At 42.2% G+C, this 25,620-nt stretch overlaps 1 protein-coding gene across 2 annotated transcripts in view; it reads right to left on the bottom strand.

Annotated features, from left to right (window-relative positions):
• Positions 1 to 25,620, bottom strand: part of LOC117667866 (von Willebrand factor A domain-containing protein 7-like) — a 64,508-nt gene that overhangs the window by 10,605 nt on the left and 28,283 nt on the right. For both annotated transcript variants that reach the window (XM_087883888.1, XM_087883889.1), the window contains exons 9-15: positions 16,981 to 17,117; positions 12,937 to 13,206; positions 9,707 to 9,925; positions 8,662 to 8,834; positions 5,917 to 6,031; positions 2,565 to 2,769; positions 1,264 to 1,345 (exon numbers count right to left, since the gene is read on the bottom strand). In XM_087883888.1, the coding sequence (XP_087740014.1) occupies positions 1,264 to 1,345; positions 2,565 to 2,769; positions 5,917 to 6,031; positions 8,662 to 8,834; positions 9,707 to 9,925; positions 12,937 to 13,206; positions 16,981 to 17,117 (1,201 nt within the window). The remainder of the gene's footprint in view (positions 1 to 1,263; positions 1,346 to 2,564; positions 2,770 to 5,916; positions 6,032 to 8,661; positions 8,835 to 9,706; positions 9,926 to 12,936; positions 13,207 to 16,980; positions 17,118 to 25,620) is intronic.

Below are 25,620 nucleotides of genomic sequence, written 5' to 3'. Positions count from 1 at the left end.
CAGGAACAAACGCTGAATTAATCTGGTGTTGAGAGTTGTGGCCTGCATTCCTGGCATCTTCTCCTGACTGTTTGAATTACTGCCGTGCTACTGTGTGCCTATCTTGTCTTGCTGGAATTATTCTTCCCGTCTGGGACTCATTATCTTGCCCTGCTGGAGTGATTGAGTGCAGTCATTCTGTTTTACAGTGTTTGTGGGAGAACTTTTCACCAATAAAGGGATTCATACCGGTTCTCTGGCTGTGTTACCTTTGTGCCACGCCCTGGGTCATCACAATGCAGTTGTGTTACCTGGATCCCTGGATTAGATATAGATTCTCCTTAGATCATTCTCAATTTGACTTTTATCTCTCTGGACTTGTTTGAAAAAAGGAAGCTCTCGTGCCTCTTTTCTATATAAAATGCTTTGAATTTATGCCATTTTGGTGGGAAAATGACAACCGCTGGCTGTTTTTGTATAATGAATAACATAAAATATAAAGTATTATATTTTATATTAAAATATAAATACTGTATAAAGTACGGGGAAGTCTCCATGGTGGGATAGTTTCTGCTACTCTCCAATGCTGCTAAATGCAAGCATTAAACCTAGCAGAAGAAACAATATTTGTTTATCCTAGGCTGCAGAAATCAGTTTGTGAGTCCTTAGTAATATAGGAAGTCCTCGACTTACGACCACAATTGAGCCCAAAATGTCTGCTGCTAAGTGAAACGTTTGTTAAGTGAGCTTTGCCCCATTTTACGACTTTCCTTGCTACATTTTTTTTTTTTTTTAATTTGATTTATATGCCGCCCTTCTCTGGAGACTCAGGGCAGCTTACAATGCGCTAAGCAATAGCCTTCATCCTTTTGTATATTTATACAAAGTCAGCTTATTGCCCCCACAACTGGGTCCTCAATTTACCTACCTTAGAAAGGATGGAAGGCTGAGTCAACCTTGAGCCTTGGCGGGATTCGAACCTGCAGTAATTGCAGGCAGCTGGTCTTAATAACCAGCTTAATAACAGGGTGCCTTAGACCACTGTACTACCAAGGCTCTTTGTTAAGCGAATCACTGCAGTTGTTTAGTTAGTAACACAATTGTTAAATGAATTTGGTTTCCCCATTGACTTTGCTCGTCAGAAGGTCGCAAAAGGGGATGACATGACTCCAGGACACTGCAACTGTCATAAATATGAATCAGTTGCCAAGTAGCACATTTTTGATCACGTAAGAATGGGGATGAAGAACAGAAGTGTTCCCAGAGGATTAATTTCAGGCTTACCAAAGCTGTTTCAGGAATGACACTGATGGGAAGTTTCAGGTAGTTCTGGGCAGAACCGCTGCTTGCAGTGAATGTCACAACGCTGAAAAAAACATTTGTGAATTCATTAACAACAAACCGTATGTTTTCTCCCTTCTGTAATCCTGCTCCACTCTGCTGCATTATTACACAAAGAAGAGGGAGTCAACCTGTTCTCCAAAGCACCTGAAGGCAGGACAAAAAGCAATGGATGGAAACTAATCAAGGGGAGAAGCAACCCAGAAATAAGGAGAAATTTCCTGACAGTTCAAACAATTAACCAGTGGAACAACTTGCCTCCAGAAGTTGTGAATGCTCCAACACTGGACGTTTTTAAGAAGAGATTGGACAATCATTTGTCTGAAATGGTATAGGCCAGGGTTTCCTGCCTGAGCAGGGGGTTGGACTACAAGACCTCCAAGGTCCCTTCCAACTCTGTTATTCTGTTATTCCTGGTGACTACCTGAACAGGTCCTTGGAGTTTTCTTGGCGATATTTTTCAGAAATGATTTACTTTGCCTTCTTCTTCCTGGGGTTGAGAGAGAGGGATGGGCTCAAAGTCCCCCAGTTAGTTCTGTGCCTAGGGCAAAACTATAATTCAGGTTTCCCCTAGTCCAGGGGTGAAATGCTCCCGGTTCGGAACGGATCGCCCGATCCGGTAGCGATGGAGGCGGGTGGTTCGGAGAACCGGTAGCAAAAATCCCTGCCCCCCCATGCCCAGCTGAGCCGCACAATCATCAGAGGCATTTTTTTCTTTTAAATGGCTCTGACGATCCAAGCTCTGACGATCCCAGCTGAGTTGCCTGATCGGCAATCAGGCAACTCAGCTGGGATCGTCAGAACCATTTAAAAACTTTTTTTCTTTTAAATGCCTCTGACAATTCAAGCTCTGACGATCCCAGCTGAGTTGCCTGATTGACAGAGGCTTTTAAAAAAAAAACAACCTCGCCAAAGAGGTTGTAGAAAAAATGGTTTTAAAGGTAAAAAAAAAAAAAAATTGGCCATGCCCACCCAGTCACATTACCCCCCCCAACCAAGCCACGCCCACAGAACCGGTAGTAACAAATTTTAGATTTCACCACTGCCCTCGTCCAAATGCCTTTAAGCACGACACTGTTATTTAGCTAGATAAGGCATATCTACATTCCCTCTTTATCCAGAAAACATTCCTGCTAGGCATTTTTCATTCATCAAAGGGAACACAAATCTCCAGGATTCTGGATATTCTCTGGAATCTCCATCTTTGAGGATTCTGGATATCTACCACGGCTGTGTTAACCTACCTGGAGGCAAAGCTCTCATTGGCAACGGGTGCAATAAAGGTTGCCGTCAGGGTAATATTTTCTCCTGTGTTCAGGAAACTTCCTTTTGGTTCATAGCTGCTCATGAAACTCCGATCATCCCAAACTTTAAAAGCAAATGTTCTGGCTGCTCCATGGTTGACTACCAGCACAGAGACTTTCAAGGTCCCACCAGGTGCCATGGTGCCTGGGGGTGGGGGTGGGGGAGAAATGGCAATATGCTCACAATATAGGTAAAATATTGTCATAGTACAAGCATAGTACAGTCCTCGACTTACGATTGCAAGTGGCTAAGCAAGATAGTTCTTACGTTTGGAGTTTTGCCCCGTTTTACGACCTTCCTTGCTCCCTGTTGTTAAGTGAATCGCCACAGTTGTTAAATTAGTAATACGGTGGTTAAGCGAATCCGCCTTCCCCATTGACTTTGCTTGTCAGAAAGTCACAAAGGAAAATCACATGACCCCAGGACACTGCAAATGTCATAAAGGTGAGTCAGTTGCCAAATGTCTGAATTTTGATCTGTGACCATGAGGATGCAGCAACCGTTGTAAGAGTGAAAAATGGTCATGTCACTTTTTAGAGTGCCGTTGTAACTTTGAACAGTCACTAAATGAACTGTTGTAAGTCGGGGGCTACCTGTACCTGAAATACCAATTATCTGTGAGATACCATAGGAAAAAACTGTCCCACATAAATCTTCCTTTAATTTCACATATTTCAAAACTGCTGTAAATCAAGGATTACCTGTACATAGGACAGTTGTTTATGAGTCGCTCTTGACAGCAAGATGAGGGGCATATAAATTTAATAAATACAAATAATCCAGCCCGAACATTTGGCTGACTGTGCAACAAACCATAATAATAATGGTTACAGCATCTTGAGGTCACATGATCACCATTTGTGACCTTCCAAGCCAACTTCTAACAAGTAAAGTCAATGGCGGAAACCAGATACTCATATAATATAATATAATATAATATAATATAATATAATATAATATAATATAATATAATATAATATAATATAATATAATATAATATAATATAATATAATATAATATAATATAATATAATATAATATAATATAATATAATATAATATAATATTATATTATATTATATTATATTATATTATATTATATTATATTATCATATATCATATCATATCATATCATATATCATCATATCATATATCATATCATATCTCATATCTATTTCATATACAATACAATATAAATATATCATATCATATCTCATATCTCATATCTCATATCTCATATACAATACAATATAAATATATCATATCATATCTCATATCTCATTTCATTTCATCTCATCTCATCTATTATATACAATGCAATATAATATATCATATCAAATCATATCATATCATATATATCATATACAATACAATATATATGTTGTGGCTCCGTTATCTGAGCCTGTGTCATCGGCAGGAGAGGCCTCCCAGAGTGAAGGAGAGGAGTTGGCAAGGCCTCCCTCTCCAGGACCCTCCTCTCTGGCAATGCCTTCAGTGTCCGCTGAAGGGCAAGAGATAGGGCCGGGGCCAAGCATGTCCACGCAGCCACAGGTGGACAGTGATGAGAGAAATGAGTCTTGGCTGGATCCTCGGCAGCGTCGCAGAGATAAGCGCGCGCAACAGAAGAAAAGGCGTGTCAGAGATTAGGCTGAGTCACTGGACCACACTCCACAGGGTATAAAAGGGGGTGAGGTGGCCATTCAGACTCTGTGACGGACAAAACTAACTACTATCAAGTCACATTGCATCTTTGGAAACCACATTATCGGCCTTGGATTTATTTTACGAACTGGAAAATTCTTAACTGTGTGTATTTTGTTTGTGAGTAAAGTTCTTGGCAAGCAGCTACTGGGTTGCTGCCAAGCTTCTTATCGGAAGAATTGGTTGTCTGCCAGTTTATTTAATCCCCGGCTGTCTGTTTGTGTGCGTGTGTGAGACGGGGACAGAACAATATATATATCATATCACATCTCATATATCATCTCATCTCATCTATCATATACAATACAATATAAATAATATATCATATTATATCATGGTAGTACTCAGTGGAACTACCTTGGATATTCTGCAACATCTCTCATGAGTACAGAGAGGGACTATCTGTCTTCCCTTTCTATTATTGGACCAAGACATAATAGGGCATTAAAATGTTTGATAGCCCAGTCAAAAGCCAGCCAAATACAGGTAGCAAGAAATCCTGGATGAGGGATGCTTGAGATACAGATATTTTGAGATGCAGGTAATCTGCATGCCACCAAACAGCCAGCTAGCACGTTTTCGTGGAATTCTTGATTTAAATCTAGAAAGCAGAAGCTGTTCTGATGATAAATGTGGAGGTAGGAATAAGCTTGAAGAAGCAAGCAACAATTTTGGCGACATTTTAGGAAACAGAAAGAGAACAGGATGCAAAATTAGTTAAAGAAACTTTGTAGGGGACTGTGAGGGGTGAAATGCTAACGGTTCGCTCTGGTTTAGGCAAATCGGTAGTGATAAAAACTACTGGTTTGAGTGAACCGGTAGTAAAAACAAAAAACAAAAAACGGTTCAGTCGAACTGGTAGTTAGCTACCAGTTCAGTCGATATGATCCGACGATCAGCTGTGCCGCGTGGTTTAGTTTTGCTAGAAAGCAGGAAATCCTGCTTTCTAGCGAAGCTAAACCGTGCGGCACAGCTGATCCCTCCCAGCTTTCCTACTTACCTTCCTAAGCCTTCTTGTGGTGTGTACTGTGCATGCGTGCGTGCAGCACACACCAAAAGGAGGCTTGGGAAGGTAAGTAGAACAGCTGGTGGGGATCAGCTGTGCCGCACGGTTTAGCTTTGCTAGAAAGCAAAGGAAATCCTGCTTTCTAGCAAAACTAAACCCCGCGGCAAAGCTGATCGTCGGATTGTAGCTTTTTTTAACTACTGGTCGAACCAGTAGCTTTTTAAACGCGCAGTGTGCGTTTGGTGTGCACTGCACATGCGCTTGCAGCATGCATTTGGCAAGTTGAGCACATGCGCGGCCAGCAAACCGGTAGCAAACTGGTTTCAGATTTCACCACTGGGGACTGGGTGTGTTTGGGGAATGTGGGTTAACGTAGCCACCTATTCATCCATTCTGGAAAAGCATTGAAAATGCATGCGTTGAGAGGAAATACACGTGAAAATTCATAAGTAAACTTTTTTTTTCCTTTTTCTTTTTGACAAGACCTGGACTAAATAAAGAAAAAAAAAATGCTAGAAACTGAACCAAAAGCAAAACTGCTAATCTGGTGTTATTGCTGATATATTCCATCCTGCTAGGAACTTACTGTTCTGCTCAGGCAGAGGCAGAATCTGCACGAATTCGGTGGTGAGGGAATCCCCGCTGATTCTTACGAAAGGAAAATTGCCTGGAGAAAGGCCCTCCACTTTCAGTAAGGTTCTCTGGAAGGAAAAAATGGAGAAATTACTATTAAAAAATCTTCCACATTGTTCCTGTGCCTATTGATGAATTAATTGAGACATATTACAGGTAATCTTTGATTTACCACAGTTCATGTAGTCACCATTCAAAGTTACAATGGCACTGAAAAAAAGCAACATTTTTCACAGTTACAACTTTTGTAACATCCCCATGATGATCACATGATCAAAATTCAATTGCATGGCAACTGATTCATACTTATGACCGTTATGTGTCTCAAGTTCATGCGATCCCCTTTTGCGGCCTTTTGACAAGCAAAGTCAAAGGGGAAGCCAGATTCACTTAACAACCGTGGCAAGAAAGGTCGCAAAATGGGGCAAAACTCGCTTAACAAATGTTTCATTTAACGATGGAAATTTTGGGCTCCATTGTGGTCATAAGTCAAAAACTACCTGACTTGCAAACAATTGGAACCTCCTCTCAAAAATTCAGTAGATCTGTAGTAAGACACCTGCTTTCAGGTTTAAACTCACCTCATCGATCCCAATTTATTGGCTGCGGGTGGAGGGTCTGTGAGGAAGGGAGTGTGTGAAAAAAGTCGAACTGGTAGCCATAACCACATGATCAAAGCATTGGTGGCGCAGTGGTTAGAAATAATGCAGCACTGCAGACTAATTCTGCCGACTGCCATCAGTTCGATACTGACTGGCTCAAGTTTGACTCTGCCTTCCATCCTTCCGAGGTTGGTAAAATGAGGATCCAGATTGTTGGGGGCAATAGGCTGACTCTGTAAACCGGTTAGAGAGGCCTACGAAGCACCGTGAAGCGGTATATAAGTTGAAGTGCTATTGCTGTGACCTTTTTTTTTTTAACATGTGAGGCATTTAAATGGAGGGGTGTGGCTTTAATGGTGACACCCCCCCCATCTTACTTTTTTGCCTCACTATGACATGCCATGAGCGTTGAGTTCTGTGAAAGTTCAGTATGGAGCATCCTGTTGTGGCCTGCCAGCTGCCAGCAGAGCTGGCGGCAGACTCGGACGATGAGGAGATTGGGGAGGAACTTGGGCCAGTTCTGGAGCCTGGGGAAGGCTCTGATGGATGCTCAGCATCGGACACAGAGATAGAGGCAGGGCCGTTCTGGCATTTCCCAGCTAGAGAGGCAGCTGCCTTTGGAGTCAGAGGTGAGTGAGGAAGAGGAACAGCTGGGGCCTGTTCCAGATGCACGTATGCGCAGAGCAGATAGGATAGGTGAACAACAGAGGACAATGAGCTGTCTTGGGAAGCAAACAAATGTGGATACTGCAGGGGTGAAATCTACTTACCTTCCCAATCAGTTTGGAAGTGCACGCGCTTGGACCCTCCGCACATGTGCAAACCCTTCTGCACATGCACAGAGGGTAAAACACAGGTTACTTTCTGGTTAAAACCAGGAAGTAACGACGACCGGGCGGGTGGGCGGAGCCTCGCACCGCCATCGCTACTGGTTCTCCGAACCACCGGCCGCCATCGCTACCGGTTCATCCGAACCGGTCTGAACCAGGAGCATTTCACCCCTGGGACGCTGACTGGCCCCTCCCTGGCTGGCGAATAAATAGGAGGAAAGGGGAGTGGTTTGGTTGTCGCAGAGAACCGTTCGCATTTCTAGAAAGTTTGCTCCTTGTGTGTTTCATGGGACAAAGACTGCCTTGCCAGAACTGAGGTTTGCAGTTAATTCCCAATGTGTAATTAAAGAGGGTTTTTTGTCTTTGCAAGGAATCTGTTTCTTGCTTCTGCGAAACAAACAGAACAGACCTGGCTTTCTAAACAGACCCGGCTTTTGGTGTTTCAGAACAGACTCGGCTTTTGGTGTTTCTAAAATGGAGGATTTCTAACTGACTACTGATCACCCTTTGGGTATGTTAAGGTGCATCTCTCCCATCATTTTTGAATAGTAGCCAAGGGATTTATTTTTTATTTTATTTTATTTCGAATTTATATACCGCACCTTCTCCCAAGGGACTCAGGTAGATAAAAACATACAATACAAACATTAAAAACAATTAAAAGAATATATATTAATTTGGCCCCAGTTTAAAATGACAAACCAATTAAAAATTAAAAATTTAAAAATATGTTAAGCCAGCCCGGCTTGATGAAAAAAGAAAGTTTTAAGGGCACGGCGGAAGGCACGGCGGAAGGCACCAAGGTCTTGGATTCTCCTTATCTCAGGGGGCAGCTGGTTCCATAGGGTAGGTGCCCCCACAGAGAAGGATAGTCAAAGGCAGTGGCTAAATTGTTGGACTGGAGTTGGGCATCCTCAGCTTCAAGTCCCTACTCAATCAAGATGGTCACTAGCTTATATATTAATGTGTAAAAGCAAAAAGTTGAGGTTGGAGTGTGTTTATCGTGTACTGTGCAAAAGAAGAGCTGGAAGTTAATGCCTCCTTTTCCTTCTTTTTTCTCTTTCCTCTTGTATCTTGCATCCCCTTTTCCCTGCTGCCTTTCCTTCCCCTAATTTCCTATTTTTTTTCCTTCTCTTCTTTGTATTTTATATAATTAAAAAATAAAAATATTTGGGGGTGTGGGGGGAAGAGGGTCACTAGCTGACTTGGGACTAAGTAAAAAAGGAGTTGCGTTTTACCAGGTAATTGGTAGGAAAGGATACGTACTGGGCCATGCAAGGAAACAGGTCCAAATGCAAAGGGGTTGCCTAAAGCATCAAAGGACTGGTTCAAAGGTATAGATTCTAGAGGGGTTCCGTCTTCAGAAAGAGGCACCAGGCGCTGGATTTGCATGCCGGCAGCATCTCCCATCATCTTCATGGAGACTGTGTAGTTCAACCCTGAAGGAGATGCAGAAGAGTCAAGATACAATACAACTTCCTTCCTTCCTTCCTTCCTTCCTTCCTTCCTTCCTTCCTTCCTTCCTTCCTTCCTTCCTTCCTTCCTTCCTTCTCCTCCACCTCCTCTCCTCCTTCTCTTTGCCCCTTCCCTCCCTCCCTCCTTCCTTCCTCCTCATCCTCCTCTTTGCCCCTTCCTTCCTTCCTTCCTTTTCCTCTTTGCCCCTTCCTTCCTTCCTTCCTTCTCCTCCACCTCCTCTCCTCCTCTTTGCCCCTTCCCTCCCTCCTTCCTTCCTCCTCCTCCTCTTTGCCCCTTCCTTTCTTCCTTCCTTTTCCTTTTTGCCCCTTCCTTCCTTCCCTTCTTCCTCCCTCCCTCCCTCCCTTCCTCCCTCCCTCCCTCCCTGCCATACATCTCCAAATCTACTAAGGCCCTTTAATTTCCTTCTCATTTATGTAGTTAATCCTCGATTTACGACCACAACTGAGCCCAAAATTTATGTTGTTAAGGGAGACATTTGTTAAGTGAGTTTTGCCCCATTTTACCACTTTTCTTCCCACAGCTGTTAAGTAAATCACTGCAGTTGTTAAGGTAATAACACGGTTGTTAAGTGAATCTGGCGTCCCCGTTGAGACTTTGCTTGTTAGAAAGTCGCAAAAGGGGATCACATGACCCCGGGACACTGGGATCGTCATAAATACGAGTCAGTTGCCAATCATCTGAATTTCGGTCATGTGGCCATGGAGATGCTGCAGTGGTCGTAAGAGTGAAAAAGGGTCATAAGTCACTTTTTTCAGTGCCGTTGTAACTTTGAATGGTCACTAAGCGAACCGTTGTAAGTCGAGGACTCCCTGTATTTTTACAAGCGAAAAGGTACCTTGCACTGGTCGTCCTTGGACCGGAAGCACATAGTCATCCTCCTTCTGCAGAATCTGGTAATGAAAGTCAAGCAAACTTTTGCCTTCAACCAGTATCATATAAGAGTTTATGGGAGCCAAATTCACGGTCCAGGATCCTGGCTCGGGGATAGGCGATATCTTCACGACCTTCTGCTTCTCTGTGTTGATCAACATGCTCAGGGATCCCAACTGAGAACCTGCCATGAGGTGACACATAAACAGACCCAAGAGCAGATGTAAACAAAGTGAGAATTTGAAGAAAGTTCCCCCCTCCCATTAACCGTCTGCAGCCAATCCCGTTATTCTGTCCTGAATGCCTAATTCTAATTGCTAGTGATTTATAACAGGGGTCCCCAACCCCTGTTCCACGGCCCAATTCAGAACCGGGGTGTGGAAATGCTGGGCGAGTGCGTGTGTGCAGCTCCACTTGAATAAGCAGCCGGCGAATTCACACGTCTGAAGGCTCATTTGCACAAGCGTGTGCTCCCGCCACTCATGCAGGAGAACCATCTCCTCTCCCTGCTTCCCACCAGCCCGCAAAGCTGGAATAGTTGGGGGCAGCAGATTTATAAGGTTTTCAAAGCATTATCCAGCTTTCAGTGAAGTGATACAAAGTCTGTCCTCATTTCCTGATGATTGGATGCCTCTAGAAGAGTTTTGTCCTGTTCGTGTTGGAGGCACTGTTCAAGGCACTTCTGGGTTGAAAGGAGTAGAGTAGAGTAGAGTAGGGCAGGGTAGGGTAGGGTAGGGTAGGGTAGGGTAGGGTAGAGTAGAGTAGAGTAGAGTAGAGTAGAATAGAATAGAATAGAGTAACAGAGTTGGAAGGGACCTTGTAGGTCATCTAGTCCAACCTCTGGCTCAAGCAGGAGACCCTATACGCTCCCACAGAGAGGGTCTCCTCAGGGTGCCATCGGCCAAGTTATGTCGGCTGGCGACACCCAGGGGGAGGGCCTTCTCTATGGGAGCCCCAGCCCTGTGGAATGAACTGCCCCCGGAAATACGTAAGATCTCCGACCTCCGGGTATTTCGCTGTGCACTGAAGACCCTGTTGTTCCGCCAGGCCGGGCTATCAACATAATAATTTTAAATTGGGGTATTTTAAATTTCTGGGGTTTTAAATTGAGCCGAATTTATTTAATAATTTTAAATTTTTAATTGATGTCTGTCTTGTGTTTTTAAACAGGCTGTACACCGCCCTGAGTCCTTCGGGAGAAGGGCGGTATAGAAATAAAATTATACTTATACTATACCATTTTTAACAGATGGCTGTTCAGTCTCTTCAGTCTCTCTACTTATGAAGGTAACTGTTCCATTGATTGATTGTTCTCACTGTCAGAAAATTTCTCCTTATTTCTAGTTGAACTTGAATCTCTCCTTGATTATTTCCATCCATTATTCCTTGTCTGGCCTTCAGGCGCTTTGGAAAATAGGTTGAACCTCCTCTTCTCTGTGACAGCCCCTCAAATATTAGAATACCCCTGGTCCTTCTCTTCACTAGACTAGCCGTGCCCAGTTCTTGCACTGGTTCTTCATATGTTTTAGCCTCCAGTCCCCTAATCATCCTGGTTGCTCTTCTCTGTACTCTTTCTAGAGTCTCAACATCTTTTTAATATCGTGGTCACCAAAACTGGATGCAGTACTTTAGATGTATTCTTTCTAAGGGTTTATAGAGTGGTATTAGTACCTCATGTGATCTTGATTGAATCCCTCTATTAATGTAATTTATGATTGCATTGGCTTTTTTGGCTGCCGCCACACACTGCTGGCTCATATTTAATTGGTTGTTCAGTAAGACTCCAAGATCTCTCTTGTAGTTACTGCTATTAGGCCTGGTTTCCCTCAATCTATATGTGTATTTTTGGTTTTTCTGGCCTAAGTATAAGACTTTACTTTTTCTCTACATTGAATTTCATTTCGTTTTGTTTGATCAGCCGGTGCCATCCTTGTTGCTTGGGGAATGGCCATAGAGGCTCCTTTCATGTTCCCGCAAAGAGCTGGAGCGAGTGACGGGAGCTCACCCCAACACACAGCAGCACTCAGGTCTCGAACACAAGCTTGCTAACTTCCAACCAGCGGTGAAATCCGGCCAGATCTATCCGGCTCACACAAACCGGTAGGGCCGTTTTTGACCCTCTGCGCATGTGCAGAAGAGGTGTGTACGCTCACATTTCTGAACCGGTAGCAAAGGTAAGTGCATTTCACCACTGCTTCCAACCCAGCGTTCCAACCATGTGAGCCACCGTTTTCTGTCTAGAAGAATATTTCTCAACCGTAGCAACTTGAAGATGTGTGGCCTTCAACTCATGCTGGCTGGAGGTTTCTAGGGGTTAAGTCCAAACCCGTTCACATCGCCACCATTGAGAAACAGTGCTCTAGAACAGGGGTCCCCAACCTTTCAGACCTCAGGGACCACTAAATTCATAATTTTAAATCCCACGGATCACTAATATGATCTGCCTAATGACCGGCTGGGTGGGTGTGGCTAGGTGGTCATGTGACTGAGTGGGCGTCACCAACTTGATGTCACTCACGTTGAGGGGAACCTTACCTCTACTCGCCCCTCCCCTGCCAGCCCCCTCCTCGCCTCCCCACCCGGGCTCCTTAGGGCCCCAACAGGAAGCAGTTGTTGGAGCTAAGCGGCCACCACGAGAAAGAGTTGGCAAAACAGCTGGCTGAGTTCAAATGGGATCTGGCCGAGAAGGAGGCTCAGCAGAAGCACCCAGGACTAGGAGCATAGGCTTTCCAAGCAGAGGGAAGATCTGCAGGAGTGCAAGGCCAGGTACTGGCGCCTGGAGGCTCAGCGGGCTAAGATGGTCAACCGGTTCCAGGCCTGGAACAAGGCCCTCCGGCTCTTCGCCACCAACGGTGCTTCCCTTCCCTCCAGCCTTCGCCCAAAGCCCTGCATCAGGAGGCTGAAGCAGACCCCAAGTTAGAATTTCTGCCCCCCTCCAACCCGCACAAAAAATCCCTGAAGGGGGAGACTTTCTGCAGTAACACAAGCATTCATTGCATGTATCCAGTCCAGGGGCCATAGTTTGAGGACCCCTGATTTAGTGCAATATAAAAAAATGCAAATGATTTTCCTGTGGACCACCAAAATTTTCTTGTGGACCACCAGTGGTCCACGGACCACCAGTTGGTAACCGCTGCTCTAGAAGATGCTATCGGTAGCTCCTGAGGAAATGCCGCGTGTGACACTGCCCCTTACCTGAAGGTTGGAACACAGTCATGCTGAAGGAAGTTGATGCTTTGACAGAGATGGTCAATTCTTTGAGCGTTTCATCTACAGGGATGGAGAATTGTGAAGTATACATTTGGCCATCAATCAATTTAACAGGAGCAGCATTCAAGGACTTCTCCATTATGCCCAGGACCTGTGAAAGCTGATGTTTTGTAGTGAGCACATAGAATCCGCCAGAATAAACTGCCAGTTCTTCATAGCTGTTCGCAAATGTTTTAGGCCTAACCTCAGGAGCACCTGTGGAGGAGAATTAATAGAATGACAAGAGTTAGAAGGCACCTCAGAGGTCTTCTAGTCCAACCCCCTCCGCAAGCAGGAGACAAATGGTTGTCCAATCTCTTATTGAAAATCTCCGGTTTTAAAGCCGTTCCACTGATTAATTGTTCTAACTGTCAGGAAATTTCTCTATAGGTCTAGGCTAGGGGTGGGTTCTAATTTTTTTTACTACCGGTTCTGTGGGTGTGGCTTATTTTGTGGGCGTGGCTTGGTGATGGGGGTAATGTGACTGGGTGGGCGTGGCCAACTTTTTTTATTTTTACTTTTAAAAGCATTTTTTCTACAACCTTAAGAGGTTGTAGGAAAAAATGCTTTTAGAAGCCTCTGACGATCAGCTGGGATCGTCAGAGGCTTTTAAAGGCATTTTTTTTCCTACAACCTCTTCAGCTGAAAAATGCTTTTAAAAGCCTCTGACGATTCGAGCTGAGCCGCACGATCATCAGAGGCTTTTTTTTTTTTTTACTTTTAAAAGCATTTTTTCGTAATCAAAGTATCTCCCCTGTCAGGTAAGTAAGTCTCCACTTCCTCACCCACTCCACGATGACATCACCGCCGGAAGAATTTTTTTTGACCGAAGAGGTTGTAGAAAAAATGCTTTTAAAAGTAAAAAAAAAAAGCCTCTGATGAGGTGGGCGGGGTAAGCGAGCAGCAACCGGGCCGGGGACCAGTTCGGGGGCGTGACCCGCCAATGTTATTACCAGTTCTCCAAACTACTACAAATTTTTACTACCAATTCTTGCGAACCGGTGCGAACTGGGAGCAACCCACCACTGGCCTAGGCTGCATCTCTCCTTGATTAGTTTCCATCCATTACTTCCTGTTCTGCCTTCGGTGCTTTGGAGTGTAGGAAGCCCCCCCCGATTAAAATATTCTTTATTCTTAATATTAAAAAGAGGCAGAATATTATATTTCCCCAAAGGAGAAATTGAGAAAAATCTTAACAAAGGCAGAAAGCAGCCTCAGTCTTTCTTAATAGCCTCAAGCAGAAGCCTCAAGTCTCTAGAGATGGATATTTTGTACCTCCTTAAGAAAGATTGGGTCAATCTATTCATAAACAAAATGCCTTCAGCTACAGCTGATGGGATTAAGAATTTACACCCCCCCACCCAGGTTCTAAGGACAGGACTGGGCCTTTAGGACATAATAGGATTAACCCACCATGATTAGAATAGCAAAAGACACCAGGCTCATTACATTGTACAACCCCCTGGAGCATCTCAAACAGAAACCCCCAGAACCCTATAAAGATCCATCCACTCACTCAGCCATTTTGTCAGCCACCCCAGAAACATTTGCAGCTGTCAGTGAAGTTTCTGGAACTCGAATAAACCTTCTTTCCTTGCAGTTAGCCTACTTTTTATTTCCAGCGCATTTCTCCTGGCTTGGAATTGGATTGGATTTTTCTTCCCACAGGAGATAAATTGACTCCCTCTTCTTTGTGGCAACCCCTCAAATACTGGAAGATTGCTATCATGTCACCCCTCATCCTACTTTTTTATTAAATTACAGAAATTCCCTTTGAAAGTAGCCTCAGAAGTACAATTGGATAGATAGATAGATAGATAGATAGATAGATAGATAGGTAGGTAGGTAGGTAGGTAGGTAGGTAGGTAGGTAGGTAGGCAGGCAGGCAGGCAGGCAGGCAGGCAGGCAGACAGACAGACAGAATTTGTCTTTGGTACATATGCTCTCAGTGTACATAAAAAGAAAAGATACATTCGTCAAGAATCATAAGGTACAAACAATGATAGTCATAGGGTACACATAAGCAATCAAATCATACTAGGAAGCAATCAATATTGTGGGTGCTTTTTGAGGGGTTTTGGCTTAAGGGGCTTTTATATATTTATATATTTATTTTATTTTTTAGCAAAAGCTTCTCAACCTTTTTACTGTAAATATTTACTAACCCGTGGATGAAAAGCAGGCTCCTTTTTAAGAAACCTTTTGTTTGTTTGTTTTTTTTGGCTCTCCTGGAGGCAGAGAAAACAACTTTTTAAAGCTGGCATCTGATCCATGATGTTGGAATGCCACTGGCCCCCAAAACAATCGCTCTCACACCCCCTGCACCCCCTTCTTCAGAAGCTGTTTCCCTTAGCCGCAAACTGCTGGAGATTTCATCATCATCCCCGCAAGAGTGTTATACGATCCAGCGGCTACATTTGCTTTCAGTTAAATCCAAAAGTAAATCCAAAACTGCCTGCCTGCTTGGAAACTGATCAGCAACATAAGCCAGCTCGGTGTCATGTTTAAATCAAGCCCAGAAAACTTGGCTGCCGTGCCTGATTTTCAAGTTGAGACAGTGCAGAAACTCCGTTCCTTTGTCTGTTATTTCAAGAATGTCGAAAGCTCTGCCATGTGATTCCCTCAGACGATGCAACCGCTCGGAGGGAAACACGGACAGGGCTTCATATAAGCTGTGCTTTTAAGACATCTCTGAAGCAAATAGAAACTAGACACTAACAGGGCCGGCTCAAGATATCCTTCTTGCCCGAAGCAAAAAATCAAGATGAGCCTCCTTGACAGATTTCACAGGCAGAAGCTGATTGGGCTGGTACACAAGAAGTGATGCTAACGCATCTCTTCCAAGGCCAGGAGGTGAGATGGCAAGAGTTTAAGAGCAGGCCTTGTGATAGACACAACTCTTCCTTTCCCTCTTGGCAACCTCTTGCCCTGCCTCTTGGGCTCTGCTGCCCCAGACCGCAGCCCTGTTGCCCTTATGTCAGAGCAGCCCTTGAATGGAACACATTGTCTGCTGGTGTAGGTGATGGGATCGTTTTGTTTCTTCTCTGTTGGTCTACTTGGCCATATTTGAATGGCACAGGAAGGGAAATTGTTCCTGCAGTGTTTTTCCTCCTCAAACAGCTTATGTGTTTAGAAAAATATTACCTCTCCTCCTTCCTTCCTTCCTTCCTTCCTTCCTTCCTTCCTTCCTTCCTTCCTTCCTTCCTTCCTTCCTTCCTCTCTTTTTCCTCCTTGACCCTTCCTTCCTTCCTTCCTTCCTTCCTTCCTTCCTTCCTTCCTTCCTTCCTTCCTTCCTTCCTTCCTTCTTTCCTCCCTCCCTCCCTCCCTCCCTCCCTCCCTTCCTTCCTTCCTTCCTTCCCCTCCTCCTCCTCCTCTTTGCCTATCTAACATACTGTATTTTTTGGAGTATAAGACGCACCTTTCCCGCCCGCCCCCCCAAAAGAGGGTGAAAATCTGGGTGCGTCTTATACTCCGAATGTAGCCCTGCCCAGCTTCTCAAACCGAGGTTTCAGAGGCTGAAAAAAGCATCAGAAACGAAGCTTCAGAAAAGAAGCCCCCAAACAGAGCTTCAGTGGCTTTTTTTCTAAAGCTGTTTTGGAGGCTTTCAGAGGCAGGAAAAAAAGTTTTTTCTGAAACAGAGTTTCAGAAGTTTCAGAGGCAGAAAAAAAAGCAAAAAAAAAGCAAGGCGCAGAGCTCACAACCAAGGAACCTCTTGCTAAAATTCACCTGTGAGGACAGCTGATTGGGGGAATTCCGGGAGGCCGATCCACCTGCCAATCAGCTTTTTTCTTATTTTCCTCCCCAAAAACTAAGGTGCGTCTTATACTCCGAAAAATATGGTACTTTTCACTGAGGAAGCTGGTTTAAAAAAAAAAAGGATGCGGGCTTGTAACATTTATGGGATTATTTACAAGACTTAATACCAGGTAATTTTCTATTCTTTCTGCCTGAGAGAACATCAGAATATTTTCTTTATGGAGATTGACTTACTTCTGCGTTTCCTGCTGGCACAATAGCCTGTGAGGATAGGATTCACTATAGATTTAGTAGAATCAATCAGAATTTCCACTTCTCCCTTCAGATGCTCATCTTTTGCTCCCGCATCAGTGAAGACAAAGATCTTGGATCTGGAGGGACACAAAGGATTTTAGAAAGTTTGTGCTAGGGGGAAAAGTAGCATGAGTGTAGGATTGTCAAGAAGGTACTTTTCTCACAGTTGTTCCCCTATAGAACTGTAGGAGGTTACCACCCACCCCTCTCCTAGGAAAATAAGATATTTTAGGAAATATTAAAAGAGCAGAATATTTTCCCTAAAAGGGAGGCAGAAGCTCAGCCCCCCCCCCACACCTTTGTCAATGGGCCATTAAGGCATGGGCCACTCTATTCTACATAACAAAGATCTACCTCCTTCAAGCAGAGCCATAATAGGAATTGCCCAAAACCCCTTCATTACATCATCACCCAGCAAGGCTCAACCAAGCTTGGGACTCAAGACACAACCTACAGAATTACCTCTGCATGGCCCCATGGGAGTCTGACAACCAATCAGAATACAAGCTCAAATTCAAAGCATAACGGAGAGTTTAAATCTCTTTCTCTCTCTCTCAACCATGTGCTTTTTGCCCAGGACCTCAAACCACGTGGTCCTGTCCACTATTAAAAACCATCTTCCAATCAGCCACCAGTGTCTGATGTTTCCATGTTTCCAGTGTCTTTCTCCCCACTTGGAACTGAACCCAGATGGACATTTCTTCCAACAGAACTGTGGGTTTTTAACTTTCAGAATTTTCTAAACCAGTGACTGCTAGGTATTTTGGAAATGGAAATCCTTCTATCCGAAGAGCATCCAGATTGAGGAACAATGGGTGAAACTGATGGAAAAAGGGAGATGAATATGCTTTGGCTGAAATGCTTTTATAAACAAAGGATATCTAGGAAAGGCATTGAAAGAATTCATCCGGAAGCCCTGGAGAGGCCTTAGATAGGTGAACTATAGACAGTCCTTGACTTACAACCGTTTAGCAACCATTGGAAGTTATGACAGACCGTCAAAAAGTACTTAGGACCCAGATTTGACGTTCTGAGGGTCAGGCCCTCACATGATCGTATTTTGGGTGCTCGGCAACTGGCTCACATTTATAGTTGTTTGTAGTACCCCACTGTTACATAACACAATTTATACTTTTTTTTGGGAAATCAGCATTTACTTGGTTTTTGGCCAATCCCACTGTAGGAAGTTAGCACCCACCCCTTTCCTAGAAGAATGAAATATTTTAGGAAATATTAAAAAGGCAGAATATTATGTTTCCCTGGATGAGAAATGGAGAAGCATGTTTTAAAGACGAAGTAGCTCCCATCTTCCTGCCCCCACCCTTTGTCAATGAGCTAGAGGCAGAAACTCAGTCTTTGTCAATGGGCCATCATCTGCAACACAATAGGACCCATCTAGCAACAGAAACTCACCACATGGCACCTGGGAAGATTACATCAGCCAGCAAAGCTAGCTAAGCCCCCACCCCCCTGGGAGTCTGATCAGGAAACTCTTTCGTGGCCCCAGGAAGTTCAAAGCCAGAGAGGGTATAAAACCCGGGGACTCGCTGCATCTCGCCCCTTTTCTGTTCAGGAACTCGAACCATGTGATCCTGTCCACCATTAAACCATCTTTCCAAACAGTCTCCATGTTTCCAGTGTCTTTTTCCCCACTTGGAGCTGAACCCAGAAGGATATTTCTTCCAACACCGCCTATTGCAGACAATGGTTTTGGTTAACAACTGTGGCGTTCACTCAGTGACTGCATCTTTGCTTAACGACCATGATGATCTGCTTCATGACCTGCACAACTTACAACTGTAATAAGGCTCAATTAAGTTTGACGCTCAAAAGACTATAGGCAATATCTCAGAATCTGGCAACTTTTGAGATTCGAAGGCTGCAAAGATGAAAAAGGATAACTGCAAAGTTTAACTGCAAAGATGAAAAAGGATAATATGGACATAGGGATGTTTTGATTCGTCATCTTCTACACTATTATCCATTCACTCTGATGTTGGCTTAATGATGCCGGTCACAGACTTTGTATTGTGAGATCATGGCACATGCATCCTGTGGAAGTAATTGAACCCAAAGCAGTTAAGTGAGTTTTGCTCCATTTTTATGGCCTTTTTTGTCATAGTTGTTAAGCAAATCACATGGTCGTTAAGCGAATCCGGCTTCCTCATTGACTGTGTCAGATGTAAATGCCTTATTCTCTAATGTGTAAATAATATATGAACGGGGTATCAGGGGTTAACTTATTCTTCACTTCTTAATGTATTCATAATTCACCACTCCCACTTATAGCTCCACCCATTGTATATATAAGGAGCAACCTACACCCTTTTCCTTGCTTCTATCTGTGAATATTCAGTGAATATAGAATGCCTATTGTAAATAAAAGGAAATATATTTAAACCTTTAACTCTTACTAATATTATTGAGTCTGATCCTGAAAATATTGCAACAAGCTGGTAGCAGAGGATGGTTAATTGACTCAATAAAAACTTAAAAATGTCTAAGAAAGATAGGCCCAACACCAGGGCCTACAGCAAAGAAATGGAAACAGAACAAGAAATAATCAACGAATCCACAAACGCAATTTCGAGAGAATCCGAAGAATACACCACTGAAGACGAAGAAATAATAGATGAAAATGATGACCAGGAGGAAATCGAAATAGAGAATAACGAACTCAGGTCAGAGATATTAAAACTATTAAAGAGCCAGAAGAATGATGAAAGCCTCATCGCGAAACTCCAAGATATGCTGAAGAACAGCGGAGCAGCGAGAGAGAAAAACATCACTAATGAAAAGTCTAAAGACCCAAAAATAGTGAGTGATATGACTGCAGAGAAAGTCATTACGAAGAAGAAAAACGGTGATCCCGCGCGAAATTTTGAATGGCAGCCATCTTGGTTTCAACAGGCCTCCAGGGTGAGCGAAGCAGAGCCAATCAAAATGCTCAATTCAAAATTTCTGGCGTGAAAAACGTTATCAAACAACGAAAATGAAAAAGAAGATTCAAACTTCTCAAAAGAATCAGAATCAGAAAGTGAAGATGATTCAACAAACTCCCAAATAAAATCAGCAATGAAAACGCTTTTTGCTGCATTTGGGCCAAAACTAAAAATTAACAAACAGCTACCGAAGAAGCGAGCGAGCAAGCCGATGCCTCAAGACCTGCCCGCTCCCATCCTGACTACGAGAACGCCGACGCCCGAACCCAGAGAGTCCTGCCGGTACCGCCCTACGCCACAGACCGAAGCAAGCACCAATGCCCTCAGGGGAAGAGGAAGAGCAGCCGCCGTCGTCAGGACTCCCAAAATCGAACCAGAGACCGATTCATCTGAAGAGGAGCAGAACGAGCGAGCCGCAATGGGGAGAACCTTCCACGACGACTCCAAAGAAGAAATGGACAACGCGCATGCGCAAAACTACGCAGACGGTCCGGGAAGACATGAACTGGCGAGGAGACCATGCAGACTCGTTGCGAGCATCCCCATGCCGTTTTGCAATTTTCTACACTTGCGAGACCACGGACTACCTCAGGTTGTAAGTAATGGACACAATAATGTCGGAAATTTACCCAGTGACTTCCCAAAGCTAAGGGTTGATGGCGTTAATTTGCAAGAATGGTATCAACAACTCCAGGTTGTCTTTATGAAGGAAAACTTACTATTTTTTATCACTAGTCCCCCAAAAAGACCTTGGACTCTAAAAATAGATTGTTTACACCATAGAGCATTTTTCTTAATAATATCTAGTGTGTCTCCTGCAATATATCATAGCATTAAGCCAAATCTGACTGTTTCAGAAATCATTCAATGCATGTTTAATTTGTTTCACAGTGACAGTGTAGCTACCACCACAAGGATGTCTAAAGATTTCTTTTCATCTAGGGTAAAACCAGGGGTTTCCATAAGTGAGCATTTAATATCTTTAAACAAAATAAGAGCTGAGCTGCATTTGAGGGGGGAGGTGATTTCAGACCAAACAATGAAAAGTGTTATTATCAACTCACTTGATTCATCATGGGACAATTTTATGTCACATTTAGACACTATCAATCTAGGATATTTATCCATAGAAAGTCTATCCAATAAATTGATAGCAGAAGACAATTCAAGAAGGAATCGTTCTAGCAATCACACAGAACACAAACCATATAGGAAAGTAGCTTTCCAAGAAAAATATAATGAAACATTCAAATGCCACAATTGTGGATCCAGGGAACACAATAGAAGAGACTGTCCCAAAATTTCAAAAGAAAGGCATAGGTCAGAATATAGAAACAAATACAATTATAGACAGTCTTCCATAGATAGACATAGATATAGGAGCCCACCAAATTACAAAGAGAATAGAGGGGGCAGAGATAATTCAAAGGATAGAAAATCTGGCTCACTGAACGGGCTAAATAAACAAGACAACACTAACATACAGCAAAATGAGAACAATAATTGGCTTATTGATTCTGGAGCAACTAATCACACCACTAATAACAAAAATATATTGTCTTCATTTGCAGAAGATAAATTTGTAATAAAGGTAGCTAACCAAGAAAAGGTTCAAGTATTAGGTAGAGGGAATGTAACCTTGCCTGGTCTAGGAAAAATAGAGGGGGTATTGCTAATACCTGAAATACCTCATAACATACTAAGTGCTATAAAACTAAGTAGAGATTCTGACATTAACATTGTTTTTTCAAAAGGAAAAGCGATTTTGGAGAAGAATAAAATAAATATAGGCACAGTGATAATTAAAGGAGGCCTACCTTATCTGATAACAAAGGAAAAATGGTTGCATAACATTGACTCAAATATGGAAGATTGTATTGAAGTAGATGATGAAAATATTAGCAATAGTGACAATGATGAGTGTAAAACATCTCATGATCACAAAGATGCACACAATGAAAAAAAACCAAAAATAGGTAAGCCAATTCATGATGAGTGTGCTCACATCTTACATAGGAAGTTAGGACATGCCAGTTTTCCTGTAGTACAAAAAATGACTGAACACGCAGAAGGTGTTAAAATAAAAAATTGTGAAAACTATTTGGAATGCTCAGTATGTAAATCTACAAAACTAAAAACTAGCCCCAGGCCAAGAAAATCTACTAGATCAACTAACAAAATTTTTGATTTAGTACACATGGACTTAGTTGGTCCATTAACTCCATCAATCACTTATAGAAAACGTTACTTCCTGACAATAGTGGACGATTATAGCCGCTATGGGTTTGTTTATACATTAAAACACAAAGATGAAACATTTCAAAAATTTAAAGAATTTTACAAACGCATAGAAACACAACACAACATCAAAATAAAATAAATTATGACAGATAGGGGATGCGAATTCATGTCTAAAGAATTCTCCCAATGGTTAAAAGACAAAGGAATGTTACATTACACATCTAGTCCATTTTCTGCGTTCCAGAACGGGATTGTAGAGAGGAAGAATTCCACATTACAAACCATGATTAGATGCACATTGGAAGATGCTGGCTTAAGCAAACAATTCTGGTCAGAAGCCTTACATTATTCAAATTACACACAAAATAGAACATGGTCCAGCATTGTAAATAAGACACCATATGAAGTGATGTATAATAGAAAACCAAAATTAGCACACATGCATATATTTGGAGTCACTGCAGACGTACACATACCTAAACAATTAAGAAGAAAGGGAGAAAACGTATCCAGAAGACTCAGATTTATGGGATATGAAACCGGTACTAAAGGGTACAGATTCATTGATAACAATAACAAATTTATAGTCTCCAGAACAGCTGTGTTCCATGAACAGGCCAACTGGTCTAAATTACATCTTAATGAAATATTTCCAAATAAATATAAAGGTACAAAATCTCATGAAGAAGGGATCATAGAAAAGCAAAATATCAACAAAAATAAGAACAAAACCAAAATTTGGACAAATAGCCAACACAAAATTAAGACAGACACATTAACAAAAAAGGAAGCAAGATATTTGCATGATAATGATAGTAAACCTGAAAAAACCATTAGAAACACCAGAAATCAAATGCCAAATAAATACAAGGATTATATAATGCATATGGATGGTGAGCCAACAACACCCAATACATATGAGGAAGTGTTAAAACTCCCTCGTGAAGAAAAAGAAAAATGGGAATTAGCGATGAAAAAAGAGATGGAAAGTTTACAAGGATTAAATGTATTTACACCTGCAATTGCACCTAAGGATAAAACAATTATTGGTACCAGGTGGATATATAAAATTAAGAACTTAGAGGGAGGCAATACCCTATACAAAGCTAGACTAGTTGCACAAGGTTATGCACAGAAATATCCGGAGGACTATACTGACACGTATTCCCCCACAGTAAGAACAGAGAGTGTCAAAACAGCTCTAGTGGTAGCATCAGCACTCAACCTTGATGTATTTCAATATGACATACAGACTGCGTATCTACACGCTAAACTAGATAAGGAAATATATGTAAGAGCATCTCACAGTCAATACACAAACAAAAATGAAATTTGGTTGTTAAACAAGAGTTTATACGGGTTAAAACAATCTGGTAAACGATGGTATGATTGTTTAGTGGAAGTACTTAAAACCATGGACTTCAACGCTACTACTGCCGATAACTGCTTTTTTGTCAAAAAGGATGATGATTACATTGAATTTGTATTGATTTATGTGGATGACATTTTATACATAGGAAAACATAAAGAGAGAAGAGAAACTTTTGTAACTAAACTAAATGAACATTTCTCGTTAAAATCTCTAGGTAAAGTAAACAAATATCTTGGTGTCCAAATTAATAAGACTAGAAGGGGATTCAAACTTACTCAGAGAGATAAGATTGTAGAACTTTTAAATAAATGCAATTTAAACAATGCCAAACCTTGTGATACTCCTATGCAAACTGATTTTCTAAGAAATACTGATGAATCTTCCCCCGAATTCAAGGATAACACATTTTATAGGTCAATCATAGGTTCACTTCTTTATATATCTAATTGGACTAGACCAGATATCGCCTTACCACTCAATTTACTATCCAGACATGTCAGCAAACCAACAATGTATCACTGGGAAGCTGTTAAAAGAATTTTAAGATATCTGAAAAGTACACTAGACTTTTGCTTAATATTAGAACCTAAAGACAATAAAGAACCAAAGCTTACATGTTACGCGGATGCGGACTGGGCTGGAGACACCTCATGTAGAAAAAGTACATCTGGTTATATATTTCTCTTAAATGACTGTCCAGTTTACTGGTACACTGGTAAACAAGAACTAGTGGCCACTTCAACGACAGAAGCGGAATATGTTTGTTTATCCAAAGCTGCAAATAACCTTGTATGGTTTAATGATTTAATTTCAGATGTTTGGAAAAAACCTGCTTTGCCTTTTGTTATGCATGAAGACAATAAAGCAGCCATTGAAATATCTAGATCTGATGCCATTGGACAAAGGTCCAGACATATAGATATAAAATTTAAACATGTGAGACAATTATCTCAGGATGGATTTATTAAAGCAGTGCATTGTGATACTTCAGAACAATTAGCTGACATATTGACAAAGCCTTTACCTTCTAAGCAACACAAATATTTAACTTCTAAATTGTATGTATTGTATTGTCCTGAATCTGAATGTAATTGGTGTTGTATAACGAATCGGCATTTAGAGGGGGATTTGTCAGATGTAAATGCCTTATTCTCTAATGTGTAAATAATATATGAACGGGGTATCAGGGGTTAACTTATTCTTCACTTCTTAATGTATTCATAATTCACCACTCCCACTTATAGCTCCACCCATTGTATATATAAGGAGCAACCTACACCCTTTTCCTTGCTTCTATCTGTGAATATTCAGTGAATATAGAATGCCTATTATAAATAAAAGGAAATATATTTAAACCTTTAACTCTTACTAATATTATTGAGTCTGATCCTGAAAATATTGCAACAGACTGTTTGTTGGAGGCTGGCTGGGAAGGTTACAAATGGTGATCATGTGACTCCAGGACAGTGCTCATACATACATGCTAGTTGGCAAGCGGATGAATTTTAATCATGTGACCATGGGGATGCTGCAATGGTCGTAAGTGTGAAACTGGTCATAAGTCACTCTTTCCGGTGTTGTTGAAATTTTGAACTGCCACTAAACAGATGGTTGTAAGCAGAGGTGGGTTTCAGCAATGTTCTGACCAGTTCTGGAGAATCGGTAGTGGAAATTTTGAGTAGTTCGGAGAACCGGTAGTAAAAATTCTGACTGGCCCCGCCCCCATCTATTCTCTGCCTTCCAAGTCCCAACTGATCAGGAGGAAATGGGGATTTTGCAGTATCCTTTCCCTGGAGTGGGAAGGGAATGGAGATTTTACAATATCTTTCCCCTGCCACGCCCACCAAGCCAAGCCAAGCCACGCCATGTCACACCCACCAAGCCACACCTACAGAACCGGTAGTAAAAAATTTGGAACCCACCACTGGTTGTAAGTCGAGGACTACCTGTATGGAATCTGTGAGGTGGTTGTATTGTTTGTAAGCTACTGGTTGGTCTTCTTCCCTATTTTATGGCTTTTAATAG

This window comes from Pantherophis guttatus, chromosome 2 (genome assembly GCF_059756535.1).
Source record: "Pantherophis guttatus breed Tessera chromosome 2, ASM5975653v1, whole genome shotgun sequence".
Lineage (NCBI taxonomy): Eukaryota > Metazoa > Chordata > Lepidosauria > Squamata > Colubridae > Pantherophis > Pantherophis guttatus.
This window is presented reverse-complemented; position numbering and strand designations above follow the sequence as displayed.